Here is a 16,546-nt window from a genome sequence, read left to right on the forward strand (position 1 = left end):
TCGAGCTGATAGATAAAGTCTGCACTGTCATGTGTCAGCTGTGGCATAAGCCACGTAGTTGGCATGTTCCAAGAATGTTTTGCCAGTTGCGGCAGCCATTTTACAACTGGTCAGCCTGATACCTGGTGGCAGAATTTAGAACTACTGGAACCATTGAAATTGAAAAACCTGAATGATGTGTTGGAATGTATTTCATGGGATATTCGATCAGTGATTACGAGGGGGATTAGATAAGTTTCCGGCCTAGCAATGAAAACATGGTGGCAGGGACACAGTAGCCCCGTTTGGTAGGCAAGACAACTTCAAGTCGGCTTGAAGATAGAATGTTTAGCGTTCAGTGGGTGGAAGTTGACGTCAAGTTTTAGAGAGTGAAAGCATCCGGCCATTCAGATGGCTTACAGCCATCTTGCAGCTGGAGCAAGTTAAGGAAAAGTTGACTTGTTTTGTCTGCACAAGATCTTGCAAGATGGCAGCGTCCGTCGAGATATACAGTATGTGGTATGGGATAATGTTATTGCGGGGATGGCTATAGTTATACGTTGCGATGTCGGACAACATTCTTTGTACTCAAGATAAATAAATGATACTTTGAAAATGTTGAAATATTGGTTTGAAGTGAGAGAAGTTCATTGTTTTATATGAAAACCACATTCACTGAATATCTCGTCTGCTTCAAAGAATGAAAAGCGTACCTTCGACAAGATTTGAACAATACAATCTACTTTAATGAATGCTAAGTATATACAGTATCCATAATGAGACCTAACGTGGTAACATTTTTTTCTATTGAGAACAAATATTTTGATTAAACTGTAGATTATCAATATTATGAAGCTGAATATGAAAATGAACTCAAAATATATTTTTATTACTTCAATACAATTAATCATATGACCAAAGATGATATACCATATTTACCCCCTTTCCGAGAATAGTAGCTACTTTTTTTCATTCTTTCCTAAATATATTTATTCTCCCTAATTTTCCCCTTTGCACCTTGTATGCTAGTTGTTGCATTGACTAGTTTCATTCACAGACAGTGTGTGACTTTTTTTTGTCATCCAGCGATTCCTCTAAGATGATCTTAAGCCGGAAGTTGGTAGTCTCATGTTTCCTCTCAGATGCATCTTGTAGTTGTCTGGCTCGCAGAATGGGGCTATTGATGGCATTTTATTCAACGTAGTTCCCTTTCAGGTTGATACACTTGATACAGCGATCCTGCAACAATTCTGTCACATGATTAAAAAAATAGTTTGTCTTGTGCTGCAAACCATCACTCGCTGAAAAATGGCCCAACACGGTGTGCATCTTGCCCGCTTGTGATCAGCGGTGAGAAGTTTGGGCACCCACTTAGCCGACAATTTTTTCATACCCAGTTCTTCGCGCACGCGAGGATCATGTCGTGGACACTATCCACAGTTTCCGTGGTCACCACTATTTTGGGCCTTCCGCACCTCACCTCATCTTCGATGCTCATCCTCCCCCTCCTGAACTGCCACCCACAATTTCACTGTGCTATATGAAGGGCAGTCATTGGCCATTGTCTGTGTTAATTCATCAAAAATTTCCTTCGTTCCCATATTCCTTGCGAAGAGGTACTTGATGACTGCTCTTTTCTCACATTTGGTAAAAGTCACATGCTGCTCCGCCATGGTCACTTCAAACCTGTGATGCAAGAGAACTATCATTTATGATTTTAGACAAAACATCCTCTAAAACATGGCTACATAACATAAAAGGATTTTTAAATATGAGTTCATTTTCTGTGTTAGGCCGGAAACTTATCTAATCCCCCTCGTATGTTGTATTTCTCGTGGAATGTGTTTTTATCCTTCAAATCATTTTGAAACATGGTGTATATTGCAGACATGGTTCGTCGAACAGTAATGTGAATAATCATGTGCTGAAAATGTTTTAACCACATTGTATTTACAAGCAACCCAATCTTGATACATCATGTTCTATGAAAGGCAGTCAATGTTTGGTGCTGCACAATATTTGGTACCAACATTGAGGTTGTTTTGGAGATGGACATCAGTTATTCTGCTCTTCCTTTGGGATTCATGTCCTCCTCAACATTTCCAGTACCCATGTTTCTCTCAAAAAGAGTAAAATTTGTAATGTGTACAGTGGCTCATGGAATTGAATGTACACCGTAATCTTGACGAGAAATAAACTTATGGTTCATTTTTCCACACAGTTTTTGTTCGCAATCAAAAGTATGGACATGCCTGACGATACTACCAGACAGGTGGCGAAATCGATTGCAAACAAAAACTGCCATCAAAAAATGAACCATGTGAATTGCTTCTATCCGTGTAACAGTCAACAGATAGCTTTCAATGCAATATAGAGGTTGTTTCCAATCTATGGTGACGATTTCAAACTGCACCTACCTTAAGAGAAACCATGTTGCCTCCATCGAGAGTGCTCCATTTGGTGGCTCTGCATCTTGGCAATTGCCCGACAGCGAAGTTTCCACTATAGGGGACTGGCACAAAGTGTAGTCATGTCCAGTCTCAACCACTCCTCCTGACAGGCTTTCCATAACCCTTCAATGGTGCAGGGTCTCCTGTAAGACAAGGCTTGTTTCAGTAGGCCGGAGGCACAAAAGTCCATCGGTGAGGCATCAGGTGACCGCTGGATTGTCTGTGTGAAAGGAATGGCATGAATTCCAGTTTCTTCTGTCATTTGTTGGAGGAAGAGGTGGGTTGAGCAAGATGTGTGAATTGAAGCTTTGTCTTTATGCATCCACACATGATTCTGGTCCCTCCCGTAGAGAGGGGAAATTTCATGGCGATAAACAGGTGTGAGGATGTTAGCCTGATAATAATCGGAATTAACCTTCGTATTTTTGGCAACACGATGCATGGTCAGATTGCCATTGTGCGAGTATTCAGCAATGATCATGAAACCTGTGCCAAAACTTTCCTTAAATTTAGTAAACCATCTTCGAAAGTCCTTCGGACCTGCCGATTGATAAAATAATGCACATGGCTTGTGACAGTCATCAAGATAAACATATGCCTCGTCCAATGTAACAACGAACTTCCACTTTTCACCTGATAGGTGCTGCTCATAAAGCTTTCGACAGTTGGTGGGACATTCCTGGATGTGTTTTGCCAAGAGCTTATGAACGCCCCTTGCTTCACGTTTTCAAACCCAAATCATGGTGAATGATGGTGTGAACTGATGTGATGTTTGTAACCAGTTCACGATACTTCTCTGTGTGGCTGGATTCTCCCTGGTTACCAGCACCCTGACTTCCCGAATTGTAGCTGGTGGGTGGCTAGTGGTAGGCCGGGGGTTGACCTGTTTCTGTCCCACAGGAATCATCCCATGCCTCGCTTTACGTGCCCTTTCAACACCCATGATATGCCATTTTTGGACACAGTGAATCCATGCTCCTTGCACAGTTTTATAATGGCACTATACCTGTACATTGTATCTAAAGATATCTGTTTGGAACGTTACTACAGCCAAATGCCATTGTACAGCCTGTGACAAAAATAGTAGTATGTGAATTGCCCATGACCACGCTAAATCATTTACTGTTTTCCTCGGTGAGAGAGAAAGAAATAGTAATGGTCAATTTGTGTATTGTTATCTTAGATGCCATTTGTACAGCCAATGATAAAGGTAATAGGCAATAAGCAAATGTCCACAATTATATTAATTCTTTTTTATTCTACATCCTGTGTTGTTTCAAGGAATGAGATTCTGTTGATGCAAAGCAGATGTCATCTGCCTATTGATGTTTTTATTTCAATTCCTTATCATCACATTGTAGAAAACAGACTGAATGGAAAGTTGTGATGGACAAAGTTTAACATAGTTTTAAAATAAACCAAATCAATCAATTTAACAAGTTCAGTGTATATTTTGCCGAGAAATAATATTACAATATACTTACATATATATTTGACTTCTGGAAAAAAAAATATAATTTTTTTTAAAAACAAACAAACAGGTATTGTGCATTGTCATGCAAGAGCAGATGTATTCTCAATACAGTAAGAGGCTACATGTTTTACATATATACAGAATTATCCTTAAATTTTAATACTGCAGAGGCTCTTGTTGTTTTCTGAACATTACACAATTTCAGTAAAATAATTTGTGATTTGTGGCTTGTTTTACCTCAGTGAACTGCATGAATAACAAGATATCAAAAAGTGCAAGTTGCAGTAAATATAAAATAATAATAATATAATTTTGCTATAACTGAATGAAAAATGATGTCGCTCATAGTATCGTAGCAAACTACTGTCAGGGGTGCTTCAAATTTAAAGTTCTTATTATTATTTATTAATATTGGGATTACAGCAAATCTTTTTATTCCTATAGCTATTTTTATAATTTAACAAACAAGAAAAACAATATTAAAGTGCTTAAAAGGATACGGATAAAGTGAACTTTTATGATTGGTGGGTCATGGTGGTTATCACTGCTCACCTGGCGTCTGTGAGATCACGTTCTCTCCATACTTATGCACATATAGCGTGCTTTACTGCTTCTGTGCATGGTTCCCTGTTATGTACTGAGCAATCCAATGAAGTGTAGACCGCCGCGTCAGTGTTTACGCCATCGACAAGCAAGGCACTCCTTTTTTCGGCATTTCAGAGTGTTGATGAAGCAAACACACAACAGTTTCCGTAGTTATTTTAAAAAGTGATTTACTTACCAGATTTATAAAAGGAGATGTACAAACTAGTCACCTTCAATGCGCACACATTTTTGATACATAAGACACCACTAACGTAAGCCGGTGAAGGGAACTAGAAATTGGTTTTTACAGAAGTCCTGACAGTAAACTGTGAAGTGATAAGAGTCCTTATTTGTATTATGTGGCCTGTTTGTTAGTCTGGCGACTGTGAAGTTTTAGGGTGCTTGTTACATATTGTGTTCTTTCTAGCGTATTCAACCGCAAAGTGTTTTGTGGCCCAGCAAATGTTTTCTACTGCACAGCATGTATTTATTTGTGATTCATATGTGAAGTTCAAAGGTGATTTGAAACAAGATTCCTGGGTTCCATGTTGTAAATAAACCACTCTTTAAACTAGTTACAGAGACTTGCATCCTTGATTCACAGACAGTCTACAGTGCCGACATACGGCCGCGAGCATCTCACTTGCTGTTAACGCACACACTGGCATGGTGGTCTACACTTCATGAATCACTCTATATAATGCAATGGACTGAGGAGAATGTACCCTGTAGAAAGTAGATAGAAGTGAAAGATGGTAATTGCAGACATACAAGAGTAAACATACACACCCTGTGTGTGGGCGTTGGGCAACTCTGTTCTCATTGGAGCCAGTGACTGACTGTACATGCTCGTCAATCTCAACCTTCTTTTTAATCAACAGATTTCGACATTTTACATAATATTAATTTTTTTTCAAGCTGTGGTATCAACAAATAAGAAAGATCTTTCTTCCTGAAGAGGGACAAACATTTGTCCAATTCTGTGTATCCCGGAGCACTCTTACCAGTTTTATTGATTTGAATTTTGTTATTTAATGTTGCCTTTCTGCCACTTTTGGCTAATCATGAGGATGAGTGATGAAATTGGTGAAGGGACACACGCAAAGAACACCAATGCCCAGGCTGGGATTCCAACCCGGAACCCCAGGCATAATGCATTGTGCTAATCACTCCTCCATGGAGATCGACTTTACCAGTTTTGTAAATGAAATATTAAAGTATGCTTGCACATTCATCCATAAAAAAAGTAAGTATTAAACCTAACACTCATACCTCAAGAAAAACAAAATTGCTCTCAGCATGAAACATCATTATATCTAACACTTCTAACCAAATAAAATAAATTACGTCTACAAGAAAATTGTCATTAACAAATAAGCATTTCCACTGGATGCCTGCATTGACAAACTGTGTCAAGTTATGTTTCAACCATATGCCGGAGAAAATTAATAGATGGAACAGTGCCATTGTCAATAGTTTTCATCCAATTTACCATATCCTGGGAACACTTTCACCTCTTTTTAAATGAAATACCATTGTGTAAACACACATGAAAATGGATGGATTACAACAGCATTGAATCTATCACTCCTGTCCTAACAAGAACATGTTTACTATAGCCTGACAAGTTAAGTCCTGATATGCACAGATCGCTGCGGAGCACTTCCTATTACGTCATCCTCCCCACCACTCTTCTACGTACTGGTCTGGCTTTCAGAGTACGAGTCCTGCCAACTCAGCAAAATTAAGCTAAAACAAATATGACAAACAATTTTTACTGTGTAGATTGTCGGTGCCGGCTCATATCAGTTTATCAGTGGTTCATTTGATTTAATCCGGTCTTTGAAAATGCGAGCTGTGCGTGGATCGTAAACTGTAGTATTACGCACGCGCGTTAACGTTTATAACAAAGAGAAACTACTGGGCGAATGACTTCATTTTCTGAATGCGACATCGAGCAGTGGGGTGGGGGTTATTTTGTTTATCATACAACAATCACTACGAGAAGGCAATCTGATAACACGCTTGCCTGTGTTCTTTTTTAAAGCACTGAAATGTTCTTGCTCTTTACTCTTGGCTGCATATTTTTGAAATGCAAAAATCAAATCATGCCGGGTCCAACGAAATCCACAATCTGCTCTGGAAAGCCTCTTAGAGGACAGGCCAGAGAAATTGTTTACAATGTTGCAACATATTTGCAAAATCAGAAGGAGTTACATAAACTTAAGTATAATGTTGTCGAGTCCACAAGCGCCACCAGGGGAGTATCTAAATGTATGGTATCCCAAGTTTTAAAAGAATTGGATTGATTTGTTGTTTTAAGTCCACTTTATGCACAGTAAGGCTAATTGATACTGAACCTACAGTTTAAAGTGGGATCCGAACCACTATGTGCCTCCACCGGGAATCAAACCCGGGATCCCTTGATTACAAGGCGACGATGCTACCACTGCATCATCGGGGAGGCCAAGTTTTAAAAGAAGGAAAAGAGTCATTGGCAAAAGGTGAGCTGAAGTTCTGTACTCCGACAGGTAGAAAACAGCCCATGAAAAAGCGAATACAAATTTCGTTGAAAATCGTCAGACCATTCTGCTCCCTGCAGGTTGCAACACTGCGAACCAATGTCGCTCTAAAAAGTGGAGTGGGGAAATGTGGTGTGAGCTGCGCAACAGCTATTTGCAGCGTCTTGTTTTTAAACTTGTCAAGTTATATCAGCTGGACTGTGATCTCATTCACGCACGAGATTCACCTACATGAATGATGACCGTACCGCCATCAGAATTTGTTCACTGATGCCACAGCAGCACTGCCATCTGCTTGCACCAGATACGATAATCCTTTTATAACACAGTGCATTAATTGAGTTATTGGGCTGCTCGAATGCATGTCAGTTTAAGGGGAAGAGTGACAGTTTCACACCAGTTGCATATTTATTTCTGTATCATCGGAATGGGCACTGCTACTGCAAAAATCCCAGACCATATGAGAGTCCCATGTTGCAAGTGGAAGCGATTTTTGAGTTGATTATGAAACTAGACCAATGTTTGAAAAATATGACGAATAAGTATTTACAGAATCCCATGTATTCCGTATAGGGAATCAACTTCAAGTTATGGCTAATCAAATGGGAGTTTTGACTTTTCCTATGACTAAGAAATTGTTCAACATGTTCTTCTTCCATCTATGTACTTTTTTATGCCATTGGATGTTTGATATTCCTGATAGAACAAATAAAACAATGCTCTCATGAGCGCAATGCATTTCTCCTTGCTTCATATGGTCATCCTGGCAATGTTGCCAAACCTGATGCACATAAAAGAGCTAAATTTCACCTTAAATGGAGCTAAAGTTGACTTTCAAGGAGCTAGATTTAGGAAGGCTGGATAAAGTGCCTTAAAGTGATGACAATTTATTCTTAATTTTCACTACCTAGATCTGGCAGTATCACCCACCTCAATAATCCACCTGTGCTAGTATAAAATCGAAAATAAAGGATTCCTGGATAACAATCTTGTCATCTACATCTCAGCCACAGTGCTATAAAAAAGTATCTGGGGAGCAAGGACATAGTTAGGGGGGTCTGCTCCCCCCTACTCTGAAAGACTTACTGAGTATAAAAATTAAATAATGAAAATATACTTGTTGTTTAATTCAGGGTTATTTATTTCTGTCAGACTTATTGGAAGACAAGAATTATTATGTATTGTGATCATACGACTTTCAGTGGCAGTAGCCAAAAAGATTTATGCAAGATCTATTACTACTCATAATGTAACATTCATAAAATATCACCAGGAACTATATTGTAGTCAATAAATATTCAATTCTTTATCTATTTGACATTAATTTCCTTGCCAGGGCAGTTGTTGATGTTTTTTACAAATTTTGCTGATCTTAACTATACGTAAGCTAAATAATGAATATGTGCTGTTTTATCACTGTTCTTATACCGTCCTTTTACCCATTCATGTAATAAAAATATAATATTAATTTGATATTTTAATTAATACTATTTTTGTGGCCGCGGTGGCTCAGTCGGTAACGCGTCTGACTACCATGCTCAAGGTCCCGGGTTCGATCCCCGGCCGGTTCAAATCCGGGAACTTTTCTAACGGTGGAAGCGGCCCCGGCGCCTACCCAGCGTCGAATAACATGGGTACCTGGGGGAAACCCTGGGGGGTAAAGGCGGTCAGGGGCGTGATGCTGATCACATCACCCCCACTCACGACCGGATCAAGAAAGTGTGGGGCGTTACCCCCACACCCCCTATACGCCTTCATGGCGTGGTGCTATGCACAGGGGAACACTTTACCTTTTTTTTAATACTATTTTAGTGGGGTGATGCAGCCAATATCACGTCATGTGCAAAATGTATACTCATGGCAAAGTTCATCTTTTTGGCCCTGGCCAGTGACGGCATCATAGTGGGGCAGAGGGGCAGGTGTCCCAGTTCACAGCCAAACGAGTGCACAAAAGATCCAGATCTGGCTTCAGAAGAGCAAAGTTGGTTACAGTGCTCCCAGCTGCCATGGAGGGAAGAATCTTGCGGAAACCCTCTCTCATGCCCTTAAGGGCTGGAATGACACCACTTGCAGAGGAAATAACTCAACTCAAGCGCATTTGGTAGATTTCCGAGCTGAGATTTCATGAAGTTCCTTTTCTGTAAGCACACTGTGGAACACTGAAATAGAGCCAACTCTGATCAACAAAATGTTATTGAAAAGAGATTCATGTCGCCAAAACGTGGCACCTCTCTGTCTGCTGTGAATGTCATTATTTTTTCATATGGGTAGATGCAGCGTGTTGAAAAAAATGTTATATTCACTTCTGTGTAATTTGCCAAGGTAATAAACCGACAAGGGTGGAGTGTTGATAAGTATTGTTAATAGGGCTGAGCTGATGCCGATGTATCGGTATCGGAAAGTATCGGTTCAAATTCATTTACCGATACCAGCCGACACTTTTTCAGCATTTTTGGCCTTTCACGAGGTCCAGAAAAAAGCCGGGTGACACTGGTGCAGAAATTATGCAAAATTCAATTTTTTTTTGTTTTGCACCAATTTTGCACGAAAACTATATTTTGCGATGATATGATGTCTATTTTAATATTCTGACGTAATTCTGGAATATTCTAAAGCAAATTTCTTGGTAAATTGATGCACATAATTGTAGACATTTACACACCAATATTGATCATCATTTTGAGCAAATTTTATTTATCGCACTTTTCAAGTATCAGTATCGGTATCGGTGGGAGTCGGTAAGAGTATCGGTATCGGTTCAAAGTGGTATCGGCTCAGCACTAATTATTAGTGTTGTTATAATGCTGCAACATGAATACACTTTAGAACACAATTTTTCACTATGATTCTTATGTGAAAACAAACTTTGCTTTAACCTGAACTTTTTCAAAAGATGTGAAAAATGTGTGCAAGTACAAAGAAAATATTTCTACATTTGTGACAAAAGTATGTGATTACCCTTTCTTGTGAAATGTTTTAATTAACCCCTTCCCTGTGGCGACATTGAAGGGAAGTGCAACAAAAAATAAATCAGCTACATATAGATGTAACCGCAAATTCGTTTCATCCTAAATAATTAAATAATGTAAAAAAAATAACTATAAAAAGACTTCCTGCAAAATGAAGCAAAGGAAAACAATCTATATATAGACTGCCGCAAATAAACATTCTGTATTAGGGAAGGTTAAAGGTAAAGTTCCCCCTGCACCATACCATGAAGGCACATTTAGGGGATTTGGGGTAGGGACCCACCACATATGCTTTATCTCGGCCATTTTGGAAGTGATGTGATCAGTACCATGCCTTAGCCATCTTTATCCTCCAGGGTTGCCCCCAGGTACACATTTATTTGAGGCTGGGTGAGCCCCAGAGCCACTTTATGCAGCGACAAAGCCGGCAAAATTCCGACCTTAGGTCACCTACCCCAGAAATCTAAGCAGTCTCTCCCATGGGGAAGTCAGACACCATATCATGGTAGTTCTAATTCCATATTGCCAAAAAATATTTTTCAGGAACCAACAAAGCATCAACAAGGATTGTTTGATTGGGAATAGCCCATATAGACTAATAATAGTACGAAAAAGTGGTGTCTATAAAAATGATTTGCAGCAATACAAGAACCGTTTATTTTGAAATACGATGTATATATAGACACTTCACAAAAAAGGCCCATTTTTAGAGTCTATATATAGCTCCGCTGCAGTTAATGGGTTAAAATAAATATGTGGGCTTGAGTTGAGGGGTTACACACATCTGATTTCCCTGGCAAGCAGCACAGTTCCATCTGCTACACATGCATGCATTCATGTAGCTACATAATTTCTACATCAGAATATACCACATTAAGTGGGCAATGATATCATTACATGATAAATAGTACCATTCATTATTTTGTTATAATGCATTTCCATGAGCTAATAAGAACAAAAAACGTTGATATGAGCAGTAAACCATGCAAAATTTTTAGCAGGTGTCTCACCTTATGGGGCATTCCAGCATTACATTTGTGACATTCACACACAAAATGTGAGGTTCTAGACATAAACTGATTTCATAGAATTATGAAGTATGAAGGTGTCTGCTAACAAATAAAAAAGAAAAACTGTATTAACGAAACTGTGTTAGTTGTGTGACACTTTGAAACTGTAGCAGATTTTGACTTCATTTGTGTGTTAAGCATATTTGCTAATAATTTTTGTTGGTGAAATATGCAAATTAAACACATTCACCAACATTCATACCTTAATGCAATTAAAAACGATAATAATTTCTGCATTGATTTATTTTGTTATTTACATGAATTAGGACCACTTTTCATGGAATGCCCCAAATGTGTTTTTTTAAAAATACATATGTATATTAGTCCCCCACCCCATCCCCAAATAAATATACTGAATTGTATTTAATTGTTCACAGGAATATACAATAAAGCCACGATGATGTGCGAAGAACTTAATATTTTCACAGATTGATTTTGATGACTCGTGGCCAACATTCACAAAAGCCTGTTATTTGTCATTTTATCAAATATATAGCAGATTAACCCCTTCCCTGTCCTTCCCTGTGGTGACATTAAAGGGAAGTGCTTCCAAAAGGAAACCATCTCCATACATGCAACTGCATAATGAAGCTACGGATAAGAATCTATATGTAGACTGCTACAAATTGTAAAACGCAGGAAAACACTCATCATATAAGAAAATATTTTTCAGGAACCAACAAAGCATTAAGAATGGATTGTTTGCTCACAAAGAGTGTGTTGGCACGATAAAAATGATGTTTATAGAAATGACTTCCCACAATACAACAACTGTTAATTTTGAAATACCTTCTATACATAAATGCTCTGCAAAAAAAACAAAAAAAACAACGATTTTTAGAGTCTATATACAGGGTGATTCCCTCACTAGAGGCCCCAAGCTTTTGTCTATAAAACTGCCATTTACTTAAAGTAGTATCACAGATTGAGGTCCGTAGTATCTTGAAGGCTCCAGTTCAAGACAACCCTGCAGATTGTATGTGCTGTTGATTGATATTTCTGAACATAATAATCATACATGTGGTACCACCTCCATTACATATTCACATAACATCATATGTACTACATAAGCTGCTTGGCCCTCCCCATTTTAACAGTGATAACGTTGCCATTATGTGCTAAAGGGGATTTTGGTTCAATACTCAGTGGAGGAACATAGTGGTTCGGATTCCACAGTCCCAATTAGCCCACCTGATCATGAAGTGGACTTAAACAAAAAAAACTCAAACTGTAAACTGCACAAAGACGTGTAAATACCCTGGATAATTCTAAAGTATTTGGAATGTTGTTAACAGCTTTCAAGTTGAAAAAGGTTGAAAACAAATAAGTCATTATGAGATGAGCCAGTGACCCAGTGTGTGCAAGTAAAGGTACCTCTTATGTGTTAAAGGTTGGGATAACTTAGAATTACACATTCCATGAAGATATAGGAGTGTTCTCGGTGTTCTCAGTATATGTACAATGCTATTGTACATATTGCCTGCTATTGGGCCAAAAATATGCATTCAGGCCACCTTGAAATTTCTTCATTTATATTAAAAACATTGAGCTTTTGCAACAGGTTGGAGATATATTGCATTTGAGGGAGGGGAGAGTGAGTGTGTGTGTGTGTGTGTGTGTGTGTGTGTGTGTGGGTAAAAAGTATAAGGAGCATGGTAATGGTACAAATTTGCATTTTTATTATTATTTGCCAGTGCTTTTCTGCCACTTTTGGCAGTTGTGGTGATGATAGATGATTAGATTAAATCAATGGGACACCCAGAATGATATACTCATGTCTTGGGTAGAACTTGAAACCAAAACATTTGACAGCGAGATGCATGTTGCCCAATCAACATGCTCAGACATTCACACAATTTATGGTGTAATTCAATTTGTATAGAGTAACAAATGATACATACATGGCCACTATTATTATTATTTACTAATGAAATAGTTCTGTGCACAAAGAATTGTGATTTATTGTTTTAAAAATGAATTTCATCATCACTTTGGGAATGCACCTGTATTTTCACCTTTTGACTTGGAAGGAGGATCTAAGAACTAAAAAGAACTCCTTGGTTTTAACTTACCTAATTTTGCCTATTGTATGGGCCACTATGTTTTTTTTAGTTTTTAACTAGGCAAAATCTTCTTCATCTGGTCCTTTTCCCAAATAATTATGCGTTCGAACTAGGGCTTAGCCGATATCAGTCAGCATTTTGGTCTTTCGCAGGACCCCCACAAAATCATAGAATCTAATTATTGTGGAAGTTATGCAAAATTCAAAGTTTTTCATTCATTTTGCACCATATTGTATGAAAAAACTGTATTTTGTGTCTGCATGACAGATATTTTAATATTCTGATTTAGTTCTTGAATATTTTGATTCACAACTGTGGCAATTTAATACTTTTAATTGGAATGGAATACTGGCTACCAGGAGCAGTGCCAGGGAGGTGCGAAATTTTCTTCCCCAACCCCTTCAGCACCCCTTTCAAAACCTACTTTCAACCCAAAACATTAACTCTCGTGTTTTCATATTACATTGTGACTTCCTAAAACCATGTCGTCATATTGAGTGCAGAACATTTACTGTTGAGGTGAGACCGCTGATATTGTATACAACACAAATCATTGATCCAAATCTGAAAGATCTACTGTGAGCGGTCTCTACAATTATCAGCAGATTTGGTCTTTCTTTCGCTATTATCATTGGTAAAAATTTATTCTTCTTTCGTAAAACACAATATATGTTACTGGCCTGCCTAAACAAGCCTTGTTTATTTCAAATTACAAAGCATGTCGTTGTTGTGGTTAGAGAAAAAAAAATAAGCAATTTCCAAACTTTTGTAAAAGTTAAATGGATGATAATAAATGAATCAATCAGTCTTCAGTTCCGTTGGCGTATTTTCAAAGAAACTTAGTGAAAGTTGATTGGTGTTTATGTGGTGGCTAAAGCATGATGCATGTTTCATATTTTCTTTATCTTCAACATCGCACCCCAAAAATTTCATTCCGCACCCCCTCAGCACCCCTAGATGATTAATCCTAGCTGCTGCTAAGGGAGATTTCAGACCTAAGCGACAAGCAACATGGGGATTTCACACAAAAGTGAAAGTCTAAGAGAAAGTAACAGAATCTCTGTTGTCTGCTTCTATTGAAATCAAATGGTGTAATGCCAGTTACAGGGAAATGCCCAGAACCGAAGCAGGAATTTCCATGCCAGAAATCTGCAGGTTATCTTAAATGTTATTGCCCACTGAGATGCCAGAAATGGGTATCTTGCAATCCATCTTAGTGGGCATCAAGCTTTAGAGGGAGTTTTCAGACTGAAGCTGCAAGCAATATGCAACATGAGTCCCTTCAGTCTAAAGTAAAATATTCACCATGCATGCGCAAAGAACAGACCAAGATGACATGATGCACAGTATTGACGAAATTACCCAGTCAGTCACAAGCAACACATGCAGCTTGTCATCTCTCCTCGATTTGAGGTTGCATTGATTACTGAGGGTTTGCTGCCATGCAATATCTGTAGTTTATCGCTTTGGTCTGAAATCTCCCATAGAGTGCATAAATTATCTTTTATGATATTTTGCCAACTCTATCCATTATAGCTTCACAAAAGTCATAATAATTTATTTATTTTGAATGGGATTACAGCTTTTTCCAGTTTTTCCCATATCAATGTACTGTACATAAACTTACAAATTTCTTTTTTATTTTGTCTACATTTTTTAAAAAATCCACTAATAATACAAATTACTCTTACTGTACTGATATTCAACATTTTCTAAAAAAAAATGATAACAATATATATATTCGACCTTAAGGTTAGGTTCACAAATCAATGATACCAAACACTGTGGAAGAGGAATTGCACAGTTTATAAAACTATTACACTCAAATATAATGTAGTGTATATCTTCCTTATTGCCACATATACAATTTGGGTTTTGTACAATCAAAATCTTTTGTAAATTTAGTAGTTGTCCTGACCTAATACGTTTTAGCAATACTATCACATTCCTTGTACCTTTCACTTTTGTAAACCAGGGTCTGATTCTAATGAAATTTGCTATGTTCTGATAACTGCCTGCATTTTGAAATTCCCTTTTGCACCATTCCAAACAATAAAGACTAAACTTCCTCTTCTTTCATTATTTTCAGCATGCACCAGCGACACATAGCAATGCAGCAGAGTGAAGAAGACCAACAACTTGATGTTGGCTCGTAGCTTCATTACTGAAGATTGTGATGAACGAAGTATCAAAAAGAGGTAGGAGAAAAAGTCGAAAACACCTTCAGTATTATGTTGAAAGTCTCAGTGAAACACTATGTGCACATCTAAGAACAGCCAACAGATGAGGTGTTAAGTAGCGTGCGTGATATGTTGTTATGGTTACCCAGCAAATGTGAATAAACATTGGACAGTAGCAGTACAAAGACATTTGTACGAATACTGTGAAATGACTTTGTATGCCACGTCTGCTTTAGCAGAGTTAAGAATGAAGTTTGTGATGAATTGTTGGACTTGTTATTTCAGTAGCGCCACTGTAGTGTATCAAAGTGAGTTGATTTGAGCGGGGCTAGTTCAGGAGGGAGAATGCTGATGATTCATGCCGAATCTTCAATTGGTTAGACTTTTCATCATTAAAATGCATACTTCTATGTATACAGCAAAACCATTTCAGCAATGGTTGAGCATTTAAAGTTAATTTATTCATGCAGATTGGCAAGACATTTATTTTAATCAGAATAGTATTTTTTTTTCTTTCTGATTGCCACGTTCAGAAACAATAGTGAACTTGTTACACATAAAAAAATCATGTTCATTCATACGCTTATCATGTAAAGTTAATAAAACCATTTTTATTAAAGACATGTAATGTATAAACTGAATAGAAAAGTTAAACACTCATGTTATTTATGAAAGAGTTAAAGTTTCGTGATTTGTTGCAGACTACATGGAGAGAGGACAAGCAATTTTTGGGTTTATAAAAATGTGTGAATGAGTGTACGACATAAGAGGTATGTGTGAAGAAATTGCAGCTTTCTAGATTAGTTTACACCACCTCTCTTACATGTAGCCACGGTCTGCCTTCTGAATTTTTTGTATACAACTAAGACACATAAAGATTATTTTGTTCAGAAACCTATGTTTTTATTTGAATTTTTCCTCACCTAATGGTAGGATCAGTCATGCACCATGGCCATGCAGTCTAAGGTCTCAGGCTTTGGGCTTAGGCTATAGGGTGCATGCAAAGTAAGTATATAATATAGTTGAGAAAGTAGCGCAGTCTTCCCTCCCGAAGCTGAAAAAAGTGGGTCGTGGTCGGTTCCAACCCTGATGTCACTCACGGAACAGGGGTGACGCTGTCACTGACCATTCCGCTTGTTATAGGATCTGCATTTGTGCAAGGGAGCGTTCAACACCAGTAACACTTCAGGAAGATGCCGTGCAATTGTGCTATTGCTTTGTGCCCGAACAATGCACAAGAAATACAATAGGTTG

At 38.1% G+C, this 16,546-nt stretch overlaps 1 protein-coding gene across 2 annotated transcripts in view; it reads left to right on the top strand.

Annotated features, from left to right (window-relative positions):
* Doa (CDC like kinase darkener of apricot) overlaps positions 1-16,186 on the top strand; it is a 54,870-nt gene extending 38,684 nt beyond the window's left edge. For both annotated transcript variants that reach the window (XM_083133859.1, XM_083133857.1), the window contains exon 11: positions 15,202-16,186. In XM_083133859.1, coding sequence (XP_082989985.1) covers positions 15,202-15,268 — 67 coding nt within the window. In that variant the 3' untranslated portion in view covers positions 15,269-16,186. The remainder of the gene's footprint in view (positions 1-15,201) is intronic.
* The last annotated feature ends 360 nt before the right edge of the window (positions 16,187-16,546 follow it).

This window comes from Lepisma saccharinum, chromosome 13 (assembly GCF_977018435.1).
Source record: "Lepisma saccharinum chromosome 13, izLepSacc3.1, whole genome shotgun sequence".
In the NCBI taxonomy this organism is placed as follows: domain Eukaryota; kingdom Metazoa; phylum Arthropoda; class Insecta; order Zygentoma; family Lepismatidae; genus Lepisma; species Lepisma saccharinum.